Genomic DNA, 26,028 nt, shown 5'->3' with positions numbered 1-26,028 from the left:
AACTTTCTGAGAGTTTCCTGAAATGTCCTGATATTAATTAAGTACCTACTGGGCTTTTTCCACTTCCTTTTGGATATACAAATCTTTAAATGGTATGTTTGAATCAATTTTTTTTTTTAAATTTCTACACTTAATTTTTATTTGACTTTGCCTTTTATCATTTATGGAATTTCTTGTTCCAGTTTTAAAAGTTATGTCTTTAAGAATGGAGCACCTCTTCTGTATATAAGGTTAAAATATGTTTCGGAAACTTATTGTCAAATCTCAAAAAAATTTCAAAAAATTATTTTGAAAATAACTTCCTTGGGGACAGATATGACTAGGATCTGTGTCATTCTAAAGAAATCTAGAGATATACAATTAGCATAAATATTTTTTTAAACTGTATTAGTTGTCACAATTTTAATGAAGTTCTTGTCCTTAAATAGTTTCCAAAACCATTTCATAGAATCATTTATGTTGGAAAAGACCCATAAGATCATCAAGTCCAACCGTTAACATAGCACTGCCAAGTCCACCACTAAACCATGCCCCTAAGCACCACATCTACCCATCTTTTAAATACCTTCAGGGATGGTTACTCAACCACTTCCCTGGGCAGCCTGTTCCAATGCTTGATAACCCTTTCGGTGAAGAAATTTTTCCTAATATCCAATCTAAACCTCCCCTGGTGCAACTTGAGGCTGTTTCATCTCCTCCTATCACTTGGTACTTGGGAAAAGAGACCAACCCACACCTTGCTACAACCTCCTTTCAGGTAGTTGTAGAGAGCAATAAGGTCTCCCCTCAGCCTCCTTTTCTCTAGGCTAAACAAGCCCAGCTCCCTCAGCCACTCCTCATAAGACTTGTTCTCTAGACCCTTCACCAACTTTGTTGCTGCTCTTTGGATGCGCTCCAGCACCTCAATATCTTTCTTGTAGCGAGGGGCCCAAAACTGAACACAGTATTTCAACTTGTTTTTGAAGAGTTATATAGTAGGATAATATAATTTGATGTTTGCAAGATAGCTACATAGAATAATCTAATTTTTTAACCAGTACTGCATCTTTGACATGCTGCATCCTTGACATGCTGCAGTCATAGCTAAAGTGCCAGACCCCTCAGTTCTCCAGGGAGTGAGTAGGAACTTGGTGACTCCGATGTCCCAAAAGGGCCATTGATCCCACTGTGATGGCTTATAAGCAATATAGACACATTCAGAATGATAATTACAGGTCTTAAGGATATTTCTATCCATAAATAGTGCTGCTTTTTCCATCCTCATTTAGAATTACGAATGAGGAAGTGAGTGACAGAGAGGTGGGAGTCTTCCTGTCCTGCCTGGACTGAACTTGTTGAGGCATGAGGATATATGATGTGGTGCATGTTTCTATTCAACAGACTGAGTCTTATGCATGGGTTCTTGTGCCCTGAAGGGGGCATCGGCACAGCTGACAGCACCTACAGTGGCACTTCCCTGTACCATATACACTTCAAAAAGTTGGAGCAGTCCTCTGGCATTATGACGTTGTGTATGATGTACTTTGAACATTAAACTGATGGAAGAGATGCATGCATCTTTCATGTAAATTACTTTGGCAGGATTTTAGGAACTTGTAGGTTTTTGTTAATTAGCACCCAGAATGCTTTATAGAGACATGCAATCATATGATCTTTTTAAATCTACACTTCTTGTTTCCATTAGTAACTGATGCGTACCAGTATTAGAGGTTTAAACTTAAGTCTATGTGGTAGCAGGCTCTTTAGAATTTCTAACCCCCTCCCCACTGCATATTTTTCCTTTCTTCCCAGTAGGAGAAATTCCTCTCAGGATGACTACCTGTGCTTTTGTACAGTAATGTCAGCAGCAGGATGAAAGAGAAGACCAGGGTTATCTAATCTTCATCAGTTTCAGTCTCCTGATGCTGTGCTGCCAGAAAAAAATGTTAGTGTGTAGGATCATAGAGGTGTTTGTCCTGGGTAGTGCCTTTATGGCTCTCCTGAAAGGAGCACAGATGAAAAAAATGGACTACTGAGAGAAGCTAGGACAAATAATGATGCCGCTGTTGCCCAATCACAGTTATTATTTTTGCTGAGTGCTGAAAAGAAGGTGAGATCTTCAGGGTATTGTATTTAATTGGAAAAGGAAACACTTATAGATTCCAGATATGTTTGATAATAAGTTAGCTATCAAGTAGTATTTACAGATAACATCCAGTTCAGAAAAAAAATATAAATCTTTACTTAGGAAAATAGTTAAACACATGCTTATCTTTAATATTATTAAGTACAGTTTTGAACTGTGGCCAAAATAGATCTCTCAATTATACAGTCTGCTTGAATGGAGAACAGTCTAAAAAGATATATATATAAATAATCTGATAATTGTTTGCAGGATCATTGTTTGCAGTTAATTTGAATTCATCTACCCTTTCATCTGTACAAAGTGATTTATTAATGCATGGCTTGTTTTCTCCAGATCGCTACAATTTCTCCAGGGATGGCATCATGTGAAAACAGTCTAAATACATTGAGATATGCAAATAGGTATGGAAAATGTTATTGCTTATAGCTATACTGGCTTTTGATCACTGATGTTTGGAATACTGTTGTTCCATGTTGTATAATTATTTTAACTACTTGAATAATTTTAGCACACTTGCATTTCTTAATAAGATTAAAACCAAAATACTGATTACTGATTCAGGCTCACATTTAATTTAATTTGTCACTTTTTAAAACCATTACGAGAGAATCAATAGAAACTGCATTTAAGCCATTATCCAGAGATGGATATCGTGTGGATTGCAAGGAATCTGGGAGGTGCCCCTATTAGTTTTGTCCCTGCTCTGGAGGCATCATCTCTTGCATTAGGGGTAGTCGGTTTTCATGATGATTCCCTGGAGTGTTAGCTGAAATACCTTTCTGCAATGGGATTTTTGATCCCCTTGGTGGAATTGCATTCAGTTGCCAGCCTGTTTCTTTTATATATATGATAAAGCATATCATATCATATATAGATCTATCTCAACTAGTTTATTCTTATGAAAATTCTGCATTTGCTCTGGCCCAAATTTTATACTTACCAACTTCAGGCAAATATCTGAGACCCCTAAGTAAAGAGTCAGTTAATCCAACAGTGACTTTATAATCAGTGTAGAGAAATTAGTGCCTCCAGAGGCTGATGCAGCACCTCCGAGACCTGTATTGCTCTCTGAAAGTGTTTGCCTCTTCAGTGAGTGTGAAAGGAGCCTTCCCCAGCTGCAGTTCTCCTTAGTTTAATGTCTGTGGAGATGGCGTCCTGCATGTGCCTGCAGTCAGACCTGCGACCCAGACACCAGCCCTCCGCTTTGCTGCAAAGAACAAAGGAGGCGAATAAGCTTCTGTGTCATCAGAAATCCCGGTTTTGCCAGAAGAGGCTATCACCTAGTGGCCTGTTACCTCAGTCGCTAATTGGGCACAAAGTGCTGCTAGGGAAGCTTACCGATCAGTATAGGAATGTCTTTGTGTTTGGATCAAGGGATTTAGTAGCAAATCTGCCTGGCTTGGACCAGTCTATGTGATTTCCTTCCTGGTCCCCTGCTTCTACTCCCCATCTGCTCCCCTGCTTACAGTAACATAACGAAGGATGCTGCTCATACATCAAGTCTCATTGGATCTTTCTATCCCTTATAGAATATGCATTGCTGAAGTGACTCCAGAAAAAGACACTGCAAAACAAATTAAATACCTATTTCTAGTATACTAAATTGTTGTGCTGAAATTGTTTCTTCCCCTTGGTGTTAAATTTGTATGTTGTTATGGAGTAAATGACTATCGCTGTAAAGTTGCTTCATGTGTTTTGTGTAGTGTTTCAATTTTTTCTAGCAATATATCATTTTCATAGTACGATTAGTTTTTAGGTGCCGAACACCAGTGTCTGCACAGTGTAAGACAGGGGGCAGTATAGAATTTAAAGTATTGTAGTGGTTTGATATGTTAAAAGGAGCAGTTTAATGGAATATTGAATGCAGAGCAAATTTTATTAACTGCACGAACTGAAATCTGGAATTACTCTTCTGAAAACATTGCTATTATAGTCTCCTGCAAATTAGCAGCACTGGTTTTGTTCAGTTTTGTTAGTGATCTGTAACTCTATTTGCGGAAGGTTTAAATATATTGACACTCTTACTTGTGATTTAATATAAAAATAATTTTATTGTTAAACTATTAAAGAAGGATGCTAAACAAAGAGTTGTCATTTTAACTGTGTTTATGAGAACATTTTCTTTTAATTTGCTGCTGTATTTTGCTGCTGCAGAGTAAAGGAATTTGGAATTAGTCCTTCGGACATTCCCTTCTCACAGGGTAGTGGCAGTCGCTCTGATCTCTCTCCTTCCTATGAGTATGACGACTTTTCTCCTTCAGTCACCAGGTCTACTTCATTCTATACATGGAATCTTTATTTTTAAGTTTTCTTTTTGGCAATGTATTTTTACAGACCAACCTTTCATTAGTCCCCTTACCTTGAGTCACGCATACCTTGTTTTTATTTTGTTTGGCAGATGATGGTTCTGCATGATCTGCAATCATCTTGCCACTATTTTGTTCACCCTCCTTAAATATCCACACCCCACACTGTATCCAGGCTTGCTAGTTTCCTTCATATATTTAAAAAAAAATGGTGATGTCACCTTTGTACATTTAGTGGACCAAATCTGACAAGTTTGTGTTTAGGGTAATTTGAATATGTCTACTTAAAGAAAACAATTTTAATACATATATATTTTTAAAACTTTTCATCACTCCGAAGGTGAATGAAATAGTTTCCATTGTAGTAAATATGTGCTACTTGAAAAAAAAAATTCCCTTTAAAAAATGAAGAATTTTTTCTAAAACTTGCATACTTGCAGACTTCGATGTGTCTGTTTCATAAACGTTCTTTTAAATAGGCTTTTTTGGGACAGAATCATTATCAATCTTTTAAACTATTTTCATGCTGAAAGAGCCTAACATTTTTATAAGATATTTTCACCTTTGAAATTATTTTAATTAAAGGATCTATTCTGGGATACTTGGTTGCATATTATTTTTTTCTTCAGAATTCTTGGTGGATTTGCTTATAACAGCTAGTGGGGTACTGATTGACTAATTTTTTGAAAGCACAATTGTGTGCACAGAAAAAGAAAGATGGTCAGGTTTAGGGTGCTGAATGAACTTTTCTTTCAAATATTATTCATTGTTAAGGAGTTAATATTGAGGGTTTGGAGATTTTTGCCCTCAACAGTTAATGAGTAGTAAGATTTCAATCAAAAAATGCCTCTTGCTTGAAGATGGACTGTAAAACACCTGCAAGTAGTTGAAATTCAATGGTTCATTCTTTTTAGGAGTTGGACTAACATCTTTTTGTCACTGAAAGTACATTAAATTTGTGAAGCTGACATCATCATCCTTATTAAATTAATTAAAGTGCACATAAACCCATAGAGCTTTAATTTTGGTTGTGACTCTTTTGCACAGGAAGTTACTAATTTACAAATTAAATATTTTCTGATTGTAGGGTGAAGGAGCTAATGGTTGATCCTAGTGCTGCAGGAGATATCCGTCCCATTATACACCATGCTCCTAATCAGATTGATGACTTAGAGACACAGTGGGGTATGGGGAGCTCTCCTCAGAGAGATGATCTCAAACTTCTTTGTGAACAAAACGTGAGTGGTTTACAGCATTACATGAAAAGAGATGATGATAAATACAGTGGCAGAACAAATCCAGAGTAATGTGTATTTATAGCCTATTAGCAATATCATTAAGTAGATACAGCATGCCCCTTCACCTTTTCACTTTATGGTATTATGTTCATTCCCATACACACAAAAAAAGGTTCCTTGCTGATTAGGCCTTTTAATGTCTAGGCAGGGTCTGCTCTAGGCTCTTGCGTTTTTTAATGTGCATTTTTTCCAGTATAGTGTCATCTCTTGCTAGGTAGGTAGAAGTAGCCTGGGAAATGCATTCATTTTATTTAACACTCCTGTGGTTTTGACCATTACTTTCCCTGCATGCAACACCTGTTTCAAGTGAGTTTGCCTTTCTCTGCATTTAGAAATCTGGCTACCCATCATTCCTCTTCCCAACATCTTGATTTTCATGGAGTGAAACCCCAGAGCAATGTTTGGGAGAGTACCACATCATGTTCCCAGGATGTCTCCCTGGGCTGCATGAGTGGAGAGCTGGGACTGATAGGCATCTAAAGGGCATTTTTCCCTCATTGCTGATTATCAGCTCTTGCCCTGGTTCTTTAAATGTTCAACAGGGATTAAAACTTGGTTTGTGAAAATGCTGATGAAAGATAAAAAAGAAAAATTCTTACTACCCTAACTTATTTTTCTCAAGACGCTGCCTTCTCAAACACCTTTTCATGGTGTTTGCTGTATTTCTCATTTTAGTAACTGGCTCTTCTTCCAGGACTCTATTTCATAAGAACGTGCTAGTGATTCCTAGAGCTTCCCACTGGCCAGTCCTTCCAGCCAGATATCCTTTCATATCATAATTTTTCGTTGTTCATGTGGAATTCAATTAAGTTTTACAGTGTGTTTTTAAAAAGATTTTAAAGGCATGGTATAAGGAACCATACTGTTTTGCCAAAACATTAATTGCAGCCTACCTAGCCCTTTCCCCTTTGATTGTTAACTATTTATGTCTGAAGAAGTCCTGTTTGTCCCAGTTTGTAAATCCATGTTGTGCATTCTTCTAATGTATTAATCACTACATACTTTTTACATTTTTCACTTTACATTTATTCCATTTTTTTTTGCCAAATGATTAATTTAATTTTGATTTCCTGAAATGTATTGAATGTAATTGCTGTTCTCTTTTTTGAAAATTGTTGTCTGTCTATTGCAGTATGCACAACAAAATACCCTGATGGAAAACAAGCTTTCTGTAGGTGTTAAAACCTACTAGAAATTAGCATTCTTCCCTTGTGACTTCCTCCTCCCACTATTTTAACTTGTGGGTTTTTTTTCATGCGGAATATTCTGTTTTCCAGTATTCACTAGGACTAGTGGCTGGAAATTTTTAATAAATATGAATTAAATTTAACTCTGTGAACATTTTGAATTTATTGCCCTCTCCACTCATTTCTGGAGGTTTTCTTGTTAGAAGTATTAAGTTCTATTTTTGATAGGTTCTGCTTTCTGCATATTTCTTTTCATGTTCTGTGATGGGATGGATCACATTCAATATATTTCCTGTAGCCACAATTCTTTCCAGGCTAACAAGTTTAACTGTTGTTTCTAGGAAGAGGAAGTTTCTCCACAGTTGTTTACTTTCCATGAAGCTGTGTCTCAAATGGTAGAAATGGAAGAGCAAGTAGTAGAAGATCACAGGGCTGTCTTCCAGGTAAAAAAGGGAGCTCTACTTTGTTTTATCTTAATCCAGGAATTTAAGTTTTCCCAATGAAAGTGCATACTCTTGAAGATGTAGGATATCATCTAGTCATTCTGCTGCTGTCAGAGATTTCTAAATTGTTTTATTACGCTAAGCCCATTGTAGAAAACAAGTAGGAAGAGATGTTTAGATCCCATAACCATTAATCTTTGTCCCCATGATGAAAGAGAAGCATATTTTTCTACCATCCCAGAAATTTAGTAAAATTTTACTTTTCTTCTCAACAAACATTCCTCAATAGACATTGTAAGAAAAATTGCTATTTTCTTTTTACTATTTTAACTATTTACTATATTTTCTTTGTTAGTCCTTTTCCAGCATTAGTGACTGTTTTTTCTAGTTGCAGGGAGCTTACTCAGATTGGTCTTGAAATTTTCAATTTCATTGTCTAATCTATGCCAATATTCCTATGTCAAAGCTGGCAATTAATAGTAATGTCTCTATATAACAATGTCTCTATTGGCGTCATTTCTGTTTGATCATCTCCCTCTAAGATACTGCTATATTCCATCCAAGTATCTCCTCTAAATATCCTTCTGTGACATCTTTGCCTGAGATATTGCGATCCAACTGTCTGTTTGCTTCCTTTTTACAGATACATAAAGGTTTTCACTTGCTATTAGTCAGGGTCTTTGGAAGGAATACTGCCCGCACATTGTAATGCTTGTCAGTGCCACAGAGCCTTTTACATTCACAAAATAAATTGTAATAATAAATATGAGTTACTAGTTTTCAGAAGGAAATATGAGTTGCTTCTGTTCATAGCCTTAGAGTCTTTAGGCAGGCTGTCCATTTGGTGCATCTGCTGCAAGAAAACAGCAAAACATTAAACCTGTAGGGAATACACACATCTTCTCAATTTAGGTATCTAACTTAGTGGAACATTGATAAGTGTTCATGTAATACAGTAGGATGCTAAATAACACATTTTACAACAGATGTAGAGATTTAGTTGTTATGAAACATTACCCCTGAAGTAAAACATGCAGAAGTGTGAAAGTGTTATGCCATATGCCGTAGCTGTGTCCTAATGCTTGCGACTTCTGGAGAGACAAGCTGCATTAGTTTAAGATGTTACTGCCTCTGTGTGTCCACCTGGCCTTATGCTGGAGATTATTGCTCCTCACAGCAGTCATTAGAAGGAAATGTGTCCAAGCCTCAGCTCCCATTGTTTGCAGCATGGCTTGTTAGTTTATGCCGTGGGTGGAGATGGGCTGCACCAATACAAAATCTACAAGCTGTAACATGCAGAAGTTTTCTTCTGTCAGCTTTCTCCTGGAAGCTGTTGATTCTGGGATACAAAGCATCCTATCCTAACAAAAATGTCTAAAATAGATCAACTGAGTAATCATGCTCTAGAGGTGTTGGTCTTCCTTTGTTTCTTGGATATATGAGTTTACATTAGATGAGATGAATCCTATCCCAATGTGAGCTCCATCTGTCCTGAAAGCCAACAAAACATACATGGGGTTTGGACTATGCTTTCAATATTATTTGGACTACTGAACACAGAGGGAAAGACTTAATTTTAGTATTTCAGACCCAGCATGCCTAGAACTGTCAGATGTTTGCTTTTTTTTTTTAAATCAAAGCATTTTCAATGGGATCAGTTCTCCTGATAACAGCTTTGCATGTTTCTGTAAGCTTTAAGCTCCTGGTTGCATTCTTCTTTGCAGCAAGACTTTCCCCCCCCCTTTTTTTTGGGGTAATATTTGGAGTGCAAAGATGCCTAAGAGCTGCTTTAACCAACTTTTACAGTACTCTTATCTGTGGGGAGTTAGCTCATGCAATAGAGAGCTTAAAATAGCTCTTTTTTATACAGCTTCTCTCAAAACTGGTTTTGAGTATGGACAAAACTATCTTGACTCCTTGACTGTAGTAATGACACTGTGATTGTAGTCAGTGGCAACCAGCTCATACTTAAAATTGAAGCCTGGCTTCAAAGTTTCATACCTGCTTAAGTGGACATAACCATGGCATAAAGTTCTGAGTTTCTTAGCTTTACAACCACCTGATGTTCTGAATTTGAAGAAAACTGGGGTTGCTGGGGTTTTAGAAAACATACATTTTTGCTGAATTGGGAATAAGGATTCATTTTAGGACTCAAATCTGTTATAGTGAGATGACTAGACAGTAAAAGTGTGGTCATCTTGAGAAAAGGAGTAATTCAGCTCTTTGTCTTGAAACTTGTCTTGAAACTTTGCTAATGTATTTAATTGGGTTTTTTTTTTAAACTTTTATCTAGGAATCTATTAGATGGCTGGAAGATGAAAAAGCTCTTCTTGAGATGACAGAAGAAGTAGACTATGATGTGGATTCTTACGCTACCCAACTTGAAGCAATTCTAGAGCAAAAAATTGATATTCTGACCGAACTTAGAGGTAGATTGCTTTTAATCACTTTTGTGTGCATTTTCATATGCCGTGGAGACTTGCAGTAATAATGAGGAGAGAAAAAAGAGTGTGGTTATGTTTAGGGTCTTTTTTCAACTTATGCTGTCCTGTAATGTTCTGTGAAAGGAACATTTATTCTGTGGCCTAAGAACAAGATAACATCTGTGTTCAGCTCATCCTAGTTTAAAGGAAGAGTCTCTGCTTTACCTCCAGGAGGTATAAACTTGATCCTGCACTTTTATTCATTTTTTTTTAATTTGTTCCAAAACAATAAAGGAAGGAAATGAAAATCCAAAAGAACTGTACGAAAAAAGAAGGTAATGCAATGAGGAAAAAGTAGTAGGAACTCCTAGTTTTTGCTCTATTGCACTCTGTAGCGTAGCTGGGAGCCTTCTGTTGTTTTTCAGTCTGTGCTTAAGAGTAGCGTCAAGCGCTGAGTAGCTTGGCTGTTGGCCTACTTTTTTCCTCAGTGGCCTTTCTGTTGGAATTTTGTCAGCCTCTCTTTGTTGAAAAACAAACTGCAGATAATTCTTAGTTCCCAAAATTGACTCTTGCACTTATCTTCTATAATCAGCATGTAAGCTTGGTATTCAATATATATATATTGAATATATATATATTCATTCAATATATATATAGAATGAAAAATTCATGGAGATGAATTTTTCATTTCAGTTTCTGTATCTATTTGGATTCCAGCAGACATGCTATACTGGTAAAAATTCAAGGATGGGTTTGCTGGTTTTTTTTAATCTGTTAGAAAACTCCTTATAAGACAAAATCTTACTTTTTACTCAGTCTGAGTATCTGCTGTAAGTTAGAAGAATACATCAAGCAAATCAGATGTGGCCTGCTTGCCTTGTAAGCATGTATTGGCACCAGTATACTTTAGCAAAGTATTAATATACATTCTTTTGCTTCTTATGGATGATGGCTTCCTCTTCAGAAAAAGACAATTTGAGACACCAGCAGTGAAAAAACAGTTTCAGTGACTCCCTGTTCTTCCAAAACTTATTAGATACTGCTTTTGAAACAAGATACTGGAGGTAAAAAGGATATCTAAGAGATCCTTGCATCTTTACAGGCAGAATGATACATGTATAGCTTTACAGGAGGGAAGAACTGTTAAGTCAAAGATTCTTTCTTCCAGTAACTTCTGTGTTATACTCATGGCACATAATAGTCACTGAATATTTCAACTTTTATTCCTGTCAGTTTAGGACTGACTTTTTTTATGCTATCATTTTGGTTTCCTTCTTCCCATTCTTGGGCATATTACTGGGGAATGGGGAGGAGGGGAGAGGAATAGAAATATGAAAGGATGCCATACTTCCTTTTTCAGGTTTCTCTCATTCTTCTGCTAGTTATGATGAAACAAATGAATGATGCATTTAACTATTTACTTACAAAATTTTATCATAAATGCTATTCACATTCATAGAAAAGTTGTCCCACACAACACCCTTGTCTCTAAAATGGAGAAACATGGATTTGATGGGTGGACCTCTCAGTGGATAAAGAATAGGGTGGATGGTCACACTCAAAGAGTTGCAGTCAACGGTTCGATGTCCAGGTGGAGACCAGTGATGAGTGGTGTCCCTCAGGGGTCTATATTGGGACCGGTATTATTTAACATCTTTGTCGGAGACATGGACAGGAGGACTGAGTGCACCCACAGCAATTTTGTGGATGACACCAAGCTGAGTGGTGTGGTTGATGATACTCTAGAGGGAAGGAATGCCATCCAGAAGGACCTGGACAGGCTAGAGAGGTGGGCCCGTGTGACCCTGCAGCGATGATTGATCAGGATTCAATTGTATGCAGTAAGCAGACGCAGAAGAAGAGGCAGAAGCAGTGGCAGAAGCAGCAGAAGCAGCAAAAGCAGAAGCACGAGCACAAGCAGCACTTTATTCGCATACACAAAGCTCCATATATAGAGCTAGTTTCTGAGCTGTTTTGCCAAACAGGATGAGCACTCTCATTCTCACGGTATGCAACTGTCTTCAGCCACATCTTTCTACACACACTCCTCCAGGCAGTTTTCCAGCCTGACCTTCACAGACACACACAATGTTTTTCTCTTCTGTCTGGCCAGCTCGAAACAATCTTGTTCTTAAAGCAATATAGTCTTATTTCTGATCAAGTTTTGCTTGCTTCTATGACATGCTCAGAAGGGTTCCAAAATCAGTCTTAATCGATCTTCCAGATGTTCTGCATGGCCCCAACAATGCATAGAGTCCCAGGGACACCAGTGGGTCCCTGCCCGGGTGGGGACAGGCTTGGCTGGCTCTGGGGCTGGTTTCTCACTTTCCTCCTGGCCAGGTCGTGTGGCCCCAACATGAGCCTCATGAAGTTCAACAATCGTAGAATCATAGAATGGTTAGAGTTGGAAAGGACCATAAAGATCATCGAGTTCCAACCCCCCTGCCATGGGCAGGGACACCTCCCACTAGTCCAGGTTGCTCAAAGCCCCATCCAGCCTGGTCTTGAACACTTCCAGGGATGGGGCATCCACAGCTTCTCTGGGAGACCTGTTCCAGTGCCTCACCACCCTCACAGTAAAGAATTTCCTCCTAATATCTAATCTAAATCTCCCCTTTTTCAATTTAAAACCATTACCCCTTCTCCTATCACTTCCTGACAAAGAGTCCCTCCCCATCTCTCCTGTAGGCCCCCTTCAGGTACTGGAAGGCCGTTATAAGGTCTCCCCGGAGCCTCCTCTTCTTCAGACTAAACCACCCCAACTCTCTCAGCCTCTCTTCATAGGAGAGGTGCTCCAGCCCTCTGATCATCTTCGTGGCCCTCTGCTGGACCCGTTCCAACAGGTCCATGTCCTTCCTGTGTTGAGGACTCCAAAGCTGGACACAGTACTCCAGGTGGGGTCTCACGAGCGCAGAGTAGAGGGGCAGAATCACCTCCCTCGACCTGCTGGCCACACTTCTTTTGATGCAGCCCAGGATGCGGTTAGCTTTCTGGGCTGCCAGTGCGCACTGCCGGCTCATGTTGAGCTTCTCATCCACAAGCAATCCCAAGTCCTTCTCCTCAGGGCTGCTCTCCAGCCATTCTCCACCCAACCTGTATTTGTGCCTGGGATTGCCATGTCCCAGGGGCAGGACCTTGCACTTGGCCTGGTTGAACTTCATGAGGTTTGCACGAGCCCACCTCTCAAGCCTGTCCAGGTCCCTCTGGATGGCATCCCTTCCCTCCAGTGTGTCAACCGCACCACCAAGCTTGGTGTCGTCGGCAAACTTGCTGAGGGTGCACTCTATCCCACTGTCCATGTCTCCAACAAAGATGTTAAATAGCACTGGTCCCAGTACCGACCCCTGCAGAACACCACTCGTCACTGGCTTCCACTTGGACATTGAGCCGTTGACTGCAACCCTTTGAATGCGGCCATCTAGCCAGTTCCTTATCCACTGAGTGGTCCATCCATCAGACCCATGACTTTCCAATTTTGAGACCAGGTTATACTGTGTTTGATGCACCCCAGGATGCAGTTTGCCCTCTTGGCTGTCAGGGCATGCTGCTGACTCATATTGAGCCTCCTGTCAACCAGCACCCCCAGATCCTTTTCTGCAGGGCTGCTTTCCAGCCACTCCTCTCCCAATTTATACTTGTGTCTGGCGTTTCTCCGTCCCAGGTGCAGAATCTGTCATTTTGACTTGTTAAATTTCATCCCATTAATCATAGCCCAATGCTGCAGTCCATCTAGATCCCTCTGCAAGGCTTCTTGTTCCTCAAGAGAATCAACAGCACCTCCCAGTTGGATATCATCAGCAAACTTGCTAATGGTGCATTCAACTCCTGCACTCAGATCGTTGATAAATATTTTGAACAGAACTGGCCCTAAGATTGAGACCTGAGGAAAACCACTGGTGACTGGTTGCCAGCCAGATGTAGCCCCATTCACTACAACCCTTTGAGCCCTGCCGTTCAGCCAGTTATTCACCCAGTGCACCATGTACCTGCTCATCATCCCTCGGTGCTGGGGAAGGTTATGGAGCAGATCATCTTGAGTGCCATCGCACGGCACATACAGGACAACCAGGTGATCGGGCCCAGACAGCATGGGTTTATGAAAGGCAGGTCCTGCTTGACTGACCTGATATCCTTTTATGACAAGGTGACCCACTTACTGGATGAGGGAAAGGCTGTGGATGTTGTTTACCTGGACTTTAGTAAAGCTTTTGACACAGTTTCCCACAGCATTCTCCTGGAGAAACGGGCTGCTCATGGCTTGGACAGGAGTACTCTTCGCTGGGTAAATATCTGGCTGGATGGCTGGACCCAAAGAGTTAAATCCAGTTGGCGGCTTGTCACAAGTGGTGTTCCCCAGGGCTCAGTATTGGGGCCAGTTCTGTTTAATATCTTTATGAATGATCTGGACAAGGGGATTGAGTGCATCCTCAGTAAGTTTGCAGATGACACCAAGTTGGGTGGGAGTGTGGACCTGCTTGAGGGTAGGATGGCTCTACAGAGGCATCTCGACAGGCTGGATCGATGGGCCGAGGCCAGCGGGATGAGGTTCAACAAGGCCAAGTGCCAGGTCCTGCACTTGGGTCACAACAAGCCCATGTAGCTCTACAAGCTTGGGGAAGAGTGTCTGGAGAGCTGCCTGGCAGAAAAGGACCTGGTTAACATCCAGCTGAGTATGAGCTGGCAGTGTGCCAAGGTGACCAAGAAGGCCAATAGCATCCTGGCCTGTATCAGGAACAATGTGACCAGCAGGACGAGGGAAATGATCATCCCCCTGTACTCGGCACTGGTGAGGCCCCACCTCGAGTACTGTGTCCAGTTTTGGGCTCTTCACTACAAGAAAGACATTGAGGTGCTGGAGTGTGTCCAGAGAAGGGCAACGAAGCTGGTGAGGGGTCTAGAGCACAAGTCTTATGAGTGGCTGAGGAAACTGGGGATATTCAGCCTAGAGAAAAGGAGGCTGAGGGGAGACCTTATTGCTCTCTACAACTACCTGCAAGGAGGTTGTAGTGAGGCGAATATTGGTCCTTTCTCCCAAGTAACAGGTGATAGGACAAGAGGAAATGGTCTGAAGTTGCGGCAGGGGAGGTTAAGATTGGATATTAGGAAAAATTTCTTCACTGAAAGGGTTATCAGGCATTGGAACAGGCTGCCCAGGGAAGTGGTTGAGTCACCATCCCTGGAGGCATTTAAAAGACATGAAGGTGTGGCACTTAGGGACATAGTTTAGTGGTGTTTTCGGCAGTGTTAGGTTAATGGTTGGGCTTGATGTTCTTAAGGGTCTTTTCCAACCTAAATGATTCTGTGATTCTATTCTGTGATCTCACAGTTGTACAACTTGTTCAGAAAGATTCTGTGCGGGACAGTACCAAAAGCCTTACTAAAAATCCAGAAAAACTACTTCCACCGCCTTCCCTTCATCCACTAGGTGGGTGACCTTATCAGAGAAGGTCTTATCAAATTAATTAAACAGGACTTTCCCTTTGTGAACCGATGTTACTGTGCCTGATGATTGCATTGTTCTTTATATGCCTTTAAATAGCACCCAATATAATCTTGTCCACAATTTTTCCAGGAAATGAGGTTAGACTAACAGGTCTGTAGTTTCCTTGTCACCAGGCAGAAGGAGGGGAACTAGGAGAGGATGGGGGGGAATGGAAGCAGGTACCTGCTCGGGGCAGCAGGAAAGTCCCCTCCAGACCTCCCCTGCCTTCCCAGGTGCCTGTACAGAACAGATATGGGCCTCTGGAGATAGACGATGAGGGAATTGAGGATGCTGATAAAGCCCCATCCAGGGAGTTGCTGAAGCAGCCAGCTCCACACATTAAGACTGCTTCTGTGAGGAGCAAGAGGAGGGCAATAGTTATAGGTGGTTCCAGTCTGAGGGGAACTGAGGGTCCCATATGCAGGCTGGACCCTTCCCACAGGGAGGTCTGCTGCCTCCCTGAGGCCCATGTTAGAGATATATCCAGGAAGCTTCCTGGCCTGATATGGCCCTCAGATTATTACCCCCTTTTGATCTTACAGGTAGACAGTGATGAGCTAGAGAGAAGAAGTCTGAGGGCAATGAAGAAAGATTTCAGGGCTTTGGGATGGCTTGTCAAGGGTTCGGGAGCACAAATCGTGTTCTCCTCTGTCCCTCCAGTTTTGGGGACTGATGAATGGATAAACAAGAAGATCAGGCAGATCAACGTCTGGCTCCATAACTGGTGCTACCAGCAGGGCTTTGGGTTTTCTGACCATAGCTTGATGTACAGGACACCGGGCCTGCTCGCAAAGGATGGAAAAACCCTATCCCGAAAGGGGAAAAGGGTACTAGGACAAGAGTTAGCAAGGCTTATGGGCAGGGCTTTAAACTAGAATCAAAGGGGGAAGGGGATAAAACCAGGCCCACTAGTAATGAGACTAGGGGTAAAGGGCCAATGATGGCAACTACAAAAGGGCCTGAGCACGGTCAGGTGGGAATTAGGGCTCATCCCCCCCAAAAAAGTGGCAGGACAATTAGCCCAGCTGAAGTGCCTCTACATGAATGCACGCAGCATGGGCAACAAACAGGAGGAGCTGGAGGCCATTGTACAGCAGGAAAACTATGATATAGTTGCCATCACAGAAACGTGGTGGGAAGACTCGCACAACTGGAGTGCTGCGATCGATGGCTGCCAACTCTTCAGAAGGGATAGACAAGGAAGGAGAGGTGGTGGGGTGGCCCTCTATGTTAGGGACGGATTTGAATGCCTAGAACTTAATAATGGGAATGACAGTGTAGAATGTTTATGGGTAAGAATCAAGGGAAAGGCCAATAAGGCAGACATCATGGTAGGAGTTTGTTACAGACCCCCAAACCAGGACGTAGAGGCTGATGAGATATTCTATAAGCAGCTGGCAGAGGTCTCGCGATCGCTCGCCCTTGTTCTTGTGGGGGACTTCAACTACCCAGATGTCTGCTGGAAATATAACACAGCAGAGGGAACAGTCCCGGAGGTTCCTGGAGTGTGTGGAAGACAACTTCCTAACACAGCTGGTGAGAGAGCCAACCAGGGAAAGCGCCCTACTGGACCTGCTGCTTGTTAACAGAGAAGGTCTGGTGGGGGATGTAAAGGTTGGAGGTCGTCTTGGGCAGAGTGATCATGAAATCGTAGAGTTTTCAATTCTTGGAGAAGCAAGGTGGGGAGCCAGCAGAACTGCCACCTTGGGCTTCCGAAGGGCAGACTTTGGCCTGTTCAGGAGCATGGTTGAGAGTGTCCCTTGGAGACAGTCCTGAAGGGCATAGGTGCCCAGGAAGGCTGGTCATGCTTCAAGGAGGAACTCTCAAAAGCACAGGAGAAGGCCATCCCCAGGTCCCATAAAGCGAGCCGACAGGGAAGAAGACCAGCCTGGCTAAATAGAGATCTTTTGCTGGACCTCGGGAATAAAAGGAAAGTTTACGATCTCTGGAAAAGGGAGTTGGTAACTTATGAACAATACCAAGATGTAGTGAAGCTATGCAGGGGGAAAATTAGAAGGGTCAAAGCTCAAGCAGAACTCAACTTGGCCACTACAGTTAAAGAGAACAAGAAGTGATTCCGTGATTCCTGGGTCTTCCCTCACACCCTTCTTGTATATTGGAATAACATTGGCTAGCTTCCAGTCAGCAGGTACCTCCCCAGATTCCCAAGACCTTTAGTAGCTGATCAAGAGGGGTCCTGCCATAACATCTGCTAGCTCCTTCATTACTCTGGGATGAATCCCATAAGGCCCCATGGACTTGTGAACATTCAGCTGATACAGCTGGTTCCTTACAATTTCACTGTCCACAAATGGAAAGTCACTGTTCCTGCACCCATGGTTTTCTGGCTCAGGGAACTGGGCAGCTCAAGGTCTGTCAGTATTATTAAAGAATGAGACAAAACCCGCATTAAATACCTCCCCACTTTTTCTTCATCCCTATTAGTCAGATGACCATTTTCAACAAGTATCGGTCCAATGTTTTCTTTAAACCTCCTCTTGCTATTAACATACTTAAAAAAGCCCTTCTTGTTGTCTGACACAACACTGGCCAGTTTCAACTCTAATTGAGCTTTGGCCTTTCGTGTCTTCTCCCTGCATATACGAACCACAGTTCTAATCTTCCTGTGAAGCCTGACCTTGCTTCCAGAGATCATACAATTTCTTTTTCCTCTTGAGCTGCACAATGCAATTGTGCAGGTTCCTAAATTATCCTGCCTTGAGACAGGAGTGGCATCTAAGTAGAGACTAAGTTGCTAAGCAACTTGTTTGTATGGTGAGTATTGAATTTAAACTTATCTCAATCCTCATGTAGTTTGTAGCATCAACTATTTTTGTGGAGAAATGTTCTTTGTTGTGCATTAGGGCCAGGATGTGGAGCATCAGGGCTTAGTTTCGAGGTCTGTGTTGAGCACAGGCACATCAGTACTCACTCTCTCTTTTTCATTAAAGATAAAGTGAAATCTTTCCGGGCAGCTCTGCAAGAGGAGGAACAGGCCAGTAAACAGATCAACCCGAAAAGACCACGTGCCCTTTGAAATGGGCCTCTGCTGCTAAAGGAATCCATATACCCATACTGCTGTAGCACACATTTGTTACAAAACCCAGTGGCCGTAAGAACTCAACTACTTGAAGGTGTAAAAACATTAGAAATTTCTGTGGAAATGTCCTGTTTCTTATTCACCTGAATGACATTTTCAGTTTTGTGTGAAATGCTCCTATGATGTCTACTAAATGCTTCTAGACCAGACAGTACAACCATGCAGGGTTCAGATCTGCGAAGCACTTTGAAATATTTCATTTATTCAAATTGTGAATGTTATGTTTGGAAATATTTGCCATGTTTTTAATAATGAAGTAAAACTGTGGCCATTAAAAAGTCACAGTATTTCCTTTTAACTATGTTCAGTTTTGTTACAAAGACCAGCTGTGCAGTTTTAAATTGTGTTTGTGTGCATGCATACCTCACTAGTGGTTTTACATAACTTATCTTCTACAGACAGCTGTGCTTACCTCTTCCCGTTCTGTGCCTTGATGAAGGCTACTTAACCCTAAACATCCTCTTTCTGAAGCACAGCCTTAATGAACAACATTCCTTATTTGTCAATATAAATTACTTTTAGCGTGTGTACATTTTTAATGTGTTTTGAGACTTTTTTGGTTTTGGTGGCTAGTGCATTTCACAGCATGTGCCATATCCTTTGAACAAGAACTGTAAGAGCTGTTAGAGTGGACAAACAGCTGGACATTCCGTCCTCCTTGTAAAAAATCTGGAATCTAGGTTTATTTGAATACCATAAAGAATAGTTATAGAATTCCAACATTTTCTCTACAATAAAAAAAAACACAACAAAACCCCCAAAAATACAAATTAGTTGATGTATAATAAAGGGTAATGTTTAAGTACTGAGGAGAGTTTTATCTTAGGATAATGCAGATATACAGTATGTGGTACAGTGTCAGAATAAAGGTATGATCCGACCTCTGCATATGGATAGACTAACTGTCAAAATTCAGAGATACGGCTAAAGAAATACATATTGGACTTTCACATATTGTTAAAAGTTGGCTTTTGATGCATGACAAGCTTACATGTACATTAACTGTACTTTGCAGATAGTTTAAATAGCTCTGATGCTTTCATAAAAGTAGCTAATACCTATTTTTCCCTTTGTATAGTGCCAGCAGCTGAAAAGTGAGGTGAAATTGCATCATTTGAGGATTTGCACAATACCTCTACCTAGCGCTAATAGAAATCCCACAAGTACCTGAATTCTCACAAATGGGGCCATGTGTATCAGCACTTTTTAGGTGGTGGCACTCAAGTTATTTTTACAAGTCAGTATCCAAAAAAGATTGACCTTTAATGTAAGAACTTCTTGTCAAATGAAGAATTGTAGACCTCTCTAGGAGTTCTCCCTGTTTCCAGGAGTTCATATCAGCAGCCTTTCCCTTGGAACTGTTTAAAAATTACTTTTGTAATACAAGACTCTGTTTGGGCCAAGCCTGGAAGAAAATAAAGGGAAGGCAATGAAAAGAGAGTTAAATGAGCCAGGAATTCTCGTAGTGTTTAATATTTGTATCTCCCATAGGAAGGTAGGCTATGGGAAGCTCTTGTTGCATCATGATTAAAAAATAAAAAAAAGTCCTCCTGTGTGTAAACATGAAAAATGAAACAACAATGTAGATTTTACATACTGTGTTTAATAAATTAAGCTATTAAATGAACTACAAATGAGAATTTACTTCTATGAAAGTTCTGTTCTGCTTTGGAACGGGTTTCATTTTGTAAACACACCTGAGTTACGCTTTTCAAAAGGCCTCTGATTTCAGAATGAATATTTACTTCTGGAACTGACTATTCTGTACAAATTTGTCATATAGGAAGAAGTTCCCCAGAGGACTGTCCTGACAAGTTTTGCAACAGGTCTTAAAAGAAACATCACACATCTTTCTGAACATTTAAGAATGTCTTCCATCACATTTAAAAGAAAAAAAAAAAACAATGGTGAAATAGAAGGCAGCAGTTTTTGTTAGTAGGTGATAGTACAGGTTATTGTATAATACCAGAGGGTTTCTTTGAAGTTGCTCTAGAGAAATCTTACTTTCTAAAAAGCCTCTGAAGATTGGGACATCCTACATGAGAAACAGTGGCTTCCCTACTATTTCTCCATGCAAGTCTAGAGCCATAAGCAGGATGGGGTTTATAGGGGTACCAAACAGGACAGGAAGGACAGAGGCAGTTAGATTTCAGCACCTTTTAATAAGCCTTGTAAATGACATGTCCTGTCAGGTAGCAGATGTGAGTTGTAATTGTAATTTCATCAACTCTGTGTGTGTGGAGAATGTTAAAAGACAGCCTTCGCAATAGAGCCTGCTGTAAAGATCAGATCTACAGTGATACTGAATCAGTGAGAATCAAGATTAAAAAACCTGATACAGCTGGTTACAGCACTTGAATTCCTGTATCCCATTGCTATGATGTACTGAAATTACTTGAATAGGACTCAGACAAGCTTATCTTGATTCCTGTCCTGTAAAACAAAAGCATTTAAGACGTGATACAAATCTCCAACACTTGTTCCTTCTGTATTGGTCTGTGCATATTGCTGTGGCTACTTATACTCACTCATAAATTGGTTCTATATGCAGTGAAGCAGCACTAGAATCATTAAATTTTAAAATAAATGAGCAATTAATTTTTTCCAAGACACAATCTCAGGATGCCTGCAAATTCAAGTACATGTTTCTGTACTTTTTTTTTTTCCCAATGAGTTTTCAAATACTGACATTGGATGTGTATAAAATGAAGTTATATCTTAGAGGAGTTTTTACTAATTTGCCTCTTCTCCACTTACTGTGGTCTGATGGAAAGAGATATTCTATACATGAAAAAATGACTTATGGTAGTTAATACATAGAGTCAGGCCTTCCTTCACCCCGACATGATGCTACAGAGTTAACAGTTACTGTTTTCCTGAATCAGCCCAATGGGGATTTTTCTTTTGATAGCTGCTATGCAGAGTTAATGCAAACTTGAGAAAAAATTCTGTCCTTAATAACAAATATGTATAATCCAAACTGTATTAAGACACTTCAGTAAGTCTTTTGTTCTGGTTTCAGCTGGGATAGAGTTAATTTTCTTCCTCTGCTCTTCTGCTATGTTTTGGATTTTGTATGAGAATAATGTTGATAACATTGTTTTAGTTGTTGCCAAGTAATGCTTATATTAAGTCAAGGACTTTTTCAGCTTCCCATAGAAGCTGAGAGGGAGCATAAACAGGACAAGCTGGCCAAAGGAATATTCCATACCACAGACATCATGCTTGGTATATAAATGGGGGTTGGCCAGGGGGCAGGAATCCATGATCGCTGCTTGGGATGGGATGGGCAACCGATCACTGAGTGGGGAGCAATTGTATTGCATCACATTTTTTTATATTCTTTTACCATTATTATTATTTTCTCTTCTATTACTGTTCTGTTAAACTGTCTTTATCTCAACCCACAAGGGTTGGGTTTTTTTTCCTTTTTATCCCCCTTCTCCCTATCCTGCTAAGAGAGGGGAGGGGAGTGAGTGAATGGCTGCATGGTCCTAGTTGCCAGCTGAGGTTAAACCACAACAGTCCCTTTTGGCACCCAAAGTGGGGCTCGAAGGGTTCAAGATAATGACAGATTTGATTGGAATGTGCTAGATCGAATCTATAGCTCTTATTGCTGTTTAGCTACTAATTGACAGGCTCCTGTGCTTTCCATGGGGCTTGCTTGCCTTACTGTATATTAGAGCCTAGTGCTCGTTAGTGGCTGCTTTTTGCTTTCACTGCTTGCTGTAGTGCTATACTGCTTATCATCTTACTCTGCTGTGCCCGGGAATACTTTGGTAACAGCTGCGGCGATGCACCTGGGCTGGCAGATGGCTGTGGCATCGCTGCTGTTTCTGGGCTGCTGTACTGGACAGGCTGGAACTCCAGTGAGAACTCAAATCAAAACAACTCTGCAGACACCAAGGTCAGTGAAGAAGGAGGGGGAGGAGGTGCTCCAGGTGCCGGAGCAGAGATTCCCCTGCAGCCCTCAATGAAGACCATGGTGAGGCAGGCTGTTCCCCTGCAGCCAACAGAGGTTGACAGTGGAGCAGATATCCACCTGCAGCCCATCAAGGACTCCACACCGGAACAGGTGGATGTGCCAAAGGACTGCACCCTGTGGAAAAGCCCCATGCTGGAGCAGTTTGTGAAGAACTGCAGCCCATGGGAAGGATGCATGTTGGAGACATTCATGGAGGACTGTCCCCTGTGGGAAGGACCCTATGCTGGAGCAGGGGAAGAGCTTGAGGATTCCTCCCCCTGAGGAGGAAGGAGTGGCAGAAACAACATGTGATGAACAGACTACAACCCCCATTCCCTGTCCCCCTGCACTGCTTGGCAGAGGGGAAGAAGTAGAGAATTCAGTAGTAAAGTTAAACCCAAGACTTGAGTTGCATGTTATGGGAATTACTATAGCAGGAACCCCTTGTTGCTAGCCAGGCTAGGAGCAAGGGGAAGAGTTCATTGCAATGTTAAACCCAATGGTCTGGTCCAAAGGGACCAGGGGTGGAGATTGTAATACCTTTAAATTGTTGTAACCCATGATTTTGAGTTGCATGTTGTGGGAATTACTACAGCAGGAACCACCTGAACCAATGGAGGACAAGCCTTACAAGAAGCAGCACAAGTGCAGCAGTGACCCAACCTGAGCTGGCTTTGGTGCCCAATAACTCCATGCAACACACTACCTCTTCTGTCCTGAGTGATCACCGTAACAGATGGCGCCCAAAGTCATGGAATAGGTGAACTCTACGGACATTTCATGAACATTTTACGGGCATTTTACAGACACTGATCATCAGGTGGTGAGCAATTGTATTGCAACACTTCTTATGTATATTCTTTTACTGTTATTATTATTTTCTCTGCTATTAGTGTTGTCCCAAAGTGGGGTCATTTACCCAGTGTTCAAGATGCCAATATACACACAGAGTAGAGGTATTATCTATTTATTTCATTTCTGCAGAGATGAGTGCTAGGTGGTAATCCACAAAGCTAGCACACTGGCCTAAAAACTCTTAGGAATATTTATATGGTTCAAAACACAGAAATACACACCCTTAATTATAATTATTGGTTAGTACCTTATCTTAACAATTTCTATTGGTTAGTACAGTCTCTCGCTTTCATTTAAAGTTACAAGGTCCTTTAATTGATGTGCACATGCTCCAGTACCATGGGGGAGGTAGTCCAATTCAGCCTCCAATTGAGTTGGTGGTTGCAATCTCCCCCTGCCGCCTTTACCTTTCCCCCAGTTACCGCAAATTTTTGTTGACTTCATGCCTTATCCAGAAGCTGTCTGGTTTTTAGCTGGTTTCAGCACCTCCTGTTGTGGGACGTTCCTTATTATCAGCCTTCTGTTCTTCTTCAAGGGTATATTCATTAGCAAGGCATTTATTGTTTATACAAAGTGTCCAGTTTCAGGAGGCCTTGTAACCTTTTTACAGCTCTTTGCTCTTGCTTAGTGAGAGATTCTACCTTTCAAAAGTACATTCTACATTTTCAAGCACATCATTAGTGTTCTGTCAAACTGTCTTTATCTCAACCCACAAGGGTGGTTGTTTTTATTTTTTTCCTTTTTCTCTCTATCCTACTGGGGGGGGGGGAAGTGAGTGAACGGCTGTGTGACCCTAATTGCCAGCTGGGGTTAAACAACCCCATCTTTATGTCAGGACACAGGCATGAATTGCTCTAAGACTCACTGAAAGCTCTGATCTATGCTAAAACTCCTTGTTGCCTTGAAGGGCAAAGTAGTTTTCTTATAAACATAGCTGCCTGAATTTACAGTTGACAAAAAACCACCAACAAAGTGTTTAAATATACTTTAAGAAAACAAACACAACCAAACAAATGGAATGACTACAAATCTGTTTTTGTTGCCCGGACCAGACTTATGGGTTGTACTGTTGAGTATTATGCAAGAATATATGGAGATGAAGTCCATGATCAGAGAATATAGATTTCAATTATGGCAGCATCAATCCATATGTCATTTGGTATTTTTAAAAATATGCTGTCATATGAAAATCTAGGACCTCACTTCAGTCCCCCCAAAATTTAATGCTTTTAAAATACAGAGCAGCAGCTTCTTGCCTATTATCTGTGGTAAAATTGTATGTTCTCTGTAAGAACCAGAGTGTGTACGCTGTATTCCATTCATTGCTTTTGCGAGAAGAGCTTGTCCCATTGCAGTCATTCTGGTTTAGGTAAGACTTAGGTGACAAAATACAGAACAACTTTCATTCTTCCAGTAGAATCTATGAGAAATGGATGCCTTCTGAATTGAAGCCATGCAGCAGTCTGAAAAAGTGAAATATTCATGTTACAATTTCTACTAATTTATATTTCAGATTAAGTCATTTCCAAGACATGCTGGCTGGCAAACATATGAAAATAGCATGAAAGCAGCCATCATTGTTCAACTGCCATAAAGAATTATTAAAAATTTTACACTAGAAGTTATTAGCAAATTTGCTGGTATAGAGATGCAGGTATATTTCCAGTGCAGTTATTTATACTGCATCCTACCAGGTTTACTATGTTTATTTAAAGAGCAGTAGCTGCGTTAATTGTTACTCTGAGAAGCAACTATGAAGTTTTATCTTAAATTAGGAGAGGATTCCTCTTGCCACTTAAATTAACTGAGCAGAAGTAAGAGCAGAATATAGCAGTTAATTACTAAAATTTCCAAATTATGCTATAGATTAAGATAGATCCTCAAGACAGACAGGGAAGGGCTGTGTAAGTCTCCAGGGAAATTATAATATCCAATTATGTTATTAGAGCCATTTTTAGAGGAGACATAGAAAGATCAAGTACACAAACACCAGAAGTAGGGATCTTTAGCTAGTTGCCCAGTGAAGTGGTGGAATCGTCATCCCTGGAGGCATTTAAAAGACATAGTGCTTAGAGATGTGGTTCAGTGATGGTTTTCATCAGTGTTAGGTTGATGGTTGGACTCAGTGATCTGAAAGGTCCCTTCCAACCTAGGCAATTCTGTGATTCTATGATTCTCAATACTGTAAGCAGCAGTTAAAATATATATTATAAATTATATTATTATAAATATAAAAATTATATAGAGTCTACAGTATAGTTTAGTTCCTGGTTTTGCAACCAAACAAAGTGCAAATTCCCTTTGAAACGTAAGTATTGCACACCCAAAAATAATAGAAATGAGAAAAGGAATTTGAAGTCTAATCACCTTTTAAGTCAAAAGCCAACTAAGAGACTTGGAAAACACAGGCCTTCCCTCAGCACATAGAAGCAATAGAAGTCTGTCATAAACACACTCTGCCTTAATTATCTCAGAGTGCATTAAAAAACCAAAACACCACAGAACTTGGTGAAACCATCTAAATCTCCTTAAAGCTACAATAGAATTTGAGTCTGTATACTGTTAAATAGATGAAGATCAAAAAGGCAGGGGCTAGTCTCAGTTTTGTGCATGACTGTAACAAATCATTTTGAATAATTCTATGATGAGTCCTTCAAACCCAAACTCTCTAGCTCCAAAAATTGACCAGTAATGTCACCAACATTAGCGCTTCAGTGAGGGAAATCAAAAACTGCTGACATATTGAACGACACACAGAAGTACTTAAGGCAGTTATATTTTTAGACCAGACAACAGGAAATGGCTTGGCTTCAATCCTACCCTTACTACCCTTCCTTCCTAAGGT

The 26,028-nt window shown here is 40.7% G+C and overlaps 1 protein-coding gene across 3 annotated transcripts in view; it reads left to right on the top strand.

Moving 5' to 3' along the window:
* The window catches only part of LOC141476736 (kinesin-like protein KIF2A), a 115,103-nt gene extending 95,101 nt beyond the window's left edge, over nucleotides 1-20,002 (top strand). For 2 of the 3 annotated variants that reach the window (XM_074165543.1, XM_074165542.1), the window contains exons 16-20: nucleotides 2,459-2,526; nucleotides 5,519-5,669; nucleotides 7,258-7,359; nucleotides 9,653-9,788; nucleotides 18,216-20,002. In XM_074165543.1, coding sequence (XP_074021644.1) covers nucleotides 2,459-2,526; nucleotides 5,519-5,669; nucleotides 7,258-7,359; nucleotides 9,653-9,788; nucleotides 18,216-18,301 — 543 coding nt within the window. In that variant the 3' untranslated portion in view covers nucleotides 18,302-20,002. Of the gene's footprint in view, nucleotides 1-2,458; nucleotides 2,527-4,279; nucleotides 4,394-5,518; nucleotides 5,670-7,257; nucleotides 7,360-9,652; nucleotides 9,789-18,215 lie in introns of all 3 variants that reach the window. The other variant, XM_074165541.1, reaches the window with a different exon arrangement.
* Nucleotides 20,003-26,028: the final 6,026 nt, after the last annotated feature.

The sequence above is a fragment of the Numenius arquata genome, chromosome W, assembly GCF_964106895.1.
Source record: "Numenius arquata chromosome W, bNumArq3.hap1.1, whole genome shotgun sequence".
NCBI classification, from domain to species: domain Eukaryota; kingdom Metazoa; phylum Chordata; class Aves; order Charadriiformes; family Scolopacidae; genus Numenius; species Numenius arquata.
The sequence above is the reverse complement of the archived record's forward strand: the minus strand, read 5'-3'. Positions and strand labels throughout refer to the sequence as shown.